The following is a 2806-nucleotide window of genomic DNA, read 5'->3' as shown; positions in this document are numbered from 1 at the left end:
TTAATTTCTAGAAAAGAAAAAATGTATTTACACTTAAATTAATCGATAATACAAATTAAGGCACTTGATTTCACGTTAAAAAAAAATGTACAAAAAAATCCCAAAAAATTATACAAAAATAGATATTACATATGGCACCTCTTATATACAGTGGGAGAGAAAAAAATAAAAAATAAAGCTGGCAGCAAAAAAATAATAATTTAAACAAAAAAACCGTATTTACAGCACTATCACAAATTAAACACTGTTTACAGCACTAGTGGGTTAACTGAAGTCTAAATAACTGTCAAAAGGTAGGTTAGAATCGTCGAAATCCATACTGAAATCGGGTGTCAAACACTGATCCGACAGGTCGCTGGTCAAAGGCAAACTTTCCCCGTCCGACTCGAGCAGAAACGAATCGAGCTCAGAACACTCAGAAAACAGATCGATCTGAGGCGGGGGATTGCTCAGAGCGGCGCTCAGAGCCGAAATATACTTCATGGCGAGTCTCAGGGTGGTGATTTTGGTCAGTTTTTCGTTCTGTTGCTGATTGGGAGCGATTTGCGGTACCGCCCTCCTCAACGACTCAAAAGCCTGATTGATTTCCTTCATTCGGCTGCGTTCGCGTGCGTTTGCCGTTTTCCGTCGATATTTGCTCAGAGGCGGCGATTTTTTGCTTTTCTGCTTCAACTTGGGGTGGATGAGGGGAATTTCCTCAAAGTCCGGCAACGTCGCTTTTCGTCGCGAGCGCGGGCGCAAACCGTACTTGTCGCCCTTTTTGTTGTTGTTTGCGTCCATCAGACCGACCGCGATGTGTAACATGGTACCGCCCCGCGCTGGTACCGCCACCGTGCTGCTGGTACCGACTGCGGGTACTCGACTGGTACCGGCCGCTGGTGGCAGGTTGGCTTAAAGCAGTCTCCCACCGTTCTTCTCCTCCCGCATCTTTGATGGGTTTTAAGGGAGGGTCAAACGATGACGTAATTTGGTCCACTGTACGCGCTACGGTGCGAACCAAAGTAGATTGCGGGTGACGTCACTAAATTGGCTTGACGTAACTCGGTCCACTGTATACGGTACGGTGCGAACCAGAGTAGATTGCGGGTGACGTCACTAAATTGGCTTGACGTAACTCGGTCCACTGTACACGGTGCAAACCAGAGTAGATTGCGGGTGACGTCACTAAATTGGCTTGACGTAACTCGGTCCACTGTATACGGTACGGTGCGAACCAAAGTGGATTGCGAGTGACGTCACAATTTTGCGTGCCGCTTTTATGCGTTTTTTATGAAAAATCCCGTTAGCGTGGTGAAAATGGTGATAACCGTCTTCGTTTGGCCGCTAGAGGGCGTCAAAGTCACGCAACACAGCTGAAAGTGGTGATTTTGACAGTTTTTATTTCAACCTTGAATAACTTTGTTATTCAGAAAGTGACGTCAAAATGTCACAGAAGAGAAAAGATAGTTCAGGTTATGGGCTTTCCAAAAATGTCAAAAAACTAGGTGGTAACCGTCTTCGTTTGGCCGCTAGAGGGCGTCAAAGTCACTCCTGTTTATGTAAATTTGACAGTTTTTGCTTTAACATTGAGATTTACTAGAAGAGTTACGTCAAAATGTCGCGGAAGAGAAAATATATAGTTTAGGTTATGGGCTTTCCAAAAATGTCAAAAAACATGGGGATAACTGTCCACGTTTGGCCGCTAGAGGGCGTCAAAGTGACATTCGGGGACAAAATCGCTTGTAAAACCCACTTGGAGTAAGAAAATGACAGTTTTAAGCACATTTTTGGAATCCTCACTAAATTTCCTATCTAGTGACATAAAAAACAATGCAAAACCGAGTACAGTCAGAGGGGAAAGTTGTGTCAAAGTTTGAACTGACAAAAACACAGTTTGAAAGGACAGTCGGGGACAAAATCGCTTGTAAAACCCACTTGGAGTAAGAAAATGACAGTTTTAAGCACATTTTTGGAATCCTCACTAAATTTCCTATCTAGTGACATAAAAAACAATGCAAAACCGAGTACAGTCAGAGGGGAAAGTTGTGTCACAGTTTGAACTGTTAGAAAGACAGTTTGAAAGGACAGTCAGTGACAAAATCACCTGTAAAACCCACTTGGAGTAAGAAAATGACAGTTTTAAGCACATTTTTGGAATCCTCACTAAATTTCCTATCTAGTGACATAAAAAACAATGCAAAACCGAGTACAGTCAGAGGGGAAAGTTGTGTCAAAGTTTGAACTGTTAGAAAGACAGTTTGAAAGGACAATCAGAGACAAAATCACCTGTAAAACCCACTTGGAGTAAGAAAATGACAGTTTTAAGCACATTTTTGGAATCCTCACTAAATTTCCTATCTAGTGACATAAAAAACAATGCAAAACCGAGTACAGTCAGAGGGGAAAGTTGTGTCAAAGTTTGAACTGTTAGAAAGACAGTTTGAAAGGACAGTCAGAGACAAAATCACCTGTAAAACCCACTTGGAGTAAGAAAATGACAGTTTTAAGCACATTTTTGGAATCCTCACTAAATTTCCTATCTAGTGACATAAAAAACAATGCAAAACCGAGTACAGTCAGAGGGGAAAGTTGTGTCAAAGTTTGAACTGTTAGAAAGACAGTTTGAAAAGACAGTCAGTGACAAAATCACCTGTAAAACCCACTTAGAGTAAGAAAATGACAGTTTTAAGCACATTTTTGGAATCCTCATTAAATTTCCTATCTAGTGACATAAAAAACAATGCAAAATCGAGTACAGTCAGAGGGAAAAGTTGTGTTAAAGTTTGAACTGACAGAAACACAGTCTGAAAGTACAGTCAGAGATAAA

General features: G+C 41.3%; 1 protein-coding gene across 1 annotated transcript; it reads right to left on the bottom strand.

The window, feature by feature from the left end:
• LOC145736542 (helix-loop-helix protein delilah-like) lies at nucleotides 1–877 on the bottom strand. Its single transcript, XM_081990990.1, has one exon. It carries the CDS (start codon nucleotides 802–804, stop codon nucleotides 265–267), a length of 540 nt encoding a protein of 179 aa, XP_081847116.1. The 5' UTR covers nucleotides 805–877; the 3' UTR covers nucleotides 1–264.
• Between the last annotated feature and the right edge of the window lie 1929 nt (nucleotides 878–2806).

Source organism: Ips typographus, linkage group LG12 (assembly GCF_016097725.1).
Source record: "Ips typographus isolate SLU linkage group LG12, UJ_Ityp_2.0, whole genome shotgun sequence".
NCBI classification, from domain to species: domain Eukaryota; kingdom Metazoa; phylum Arthropoda; class Insecta; order Coleoptera; family Curculionidae; genus Ips; species Ips typographus.
The sequence above is the reverse complement of the archived record's forward strand: the minus strand, read 5'-3'. Positions and strand labels throughout refer to the sequence as shown.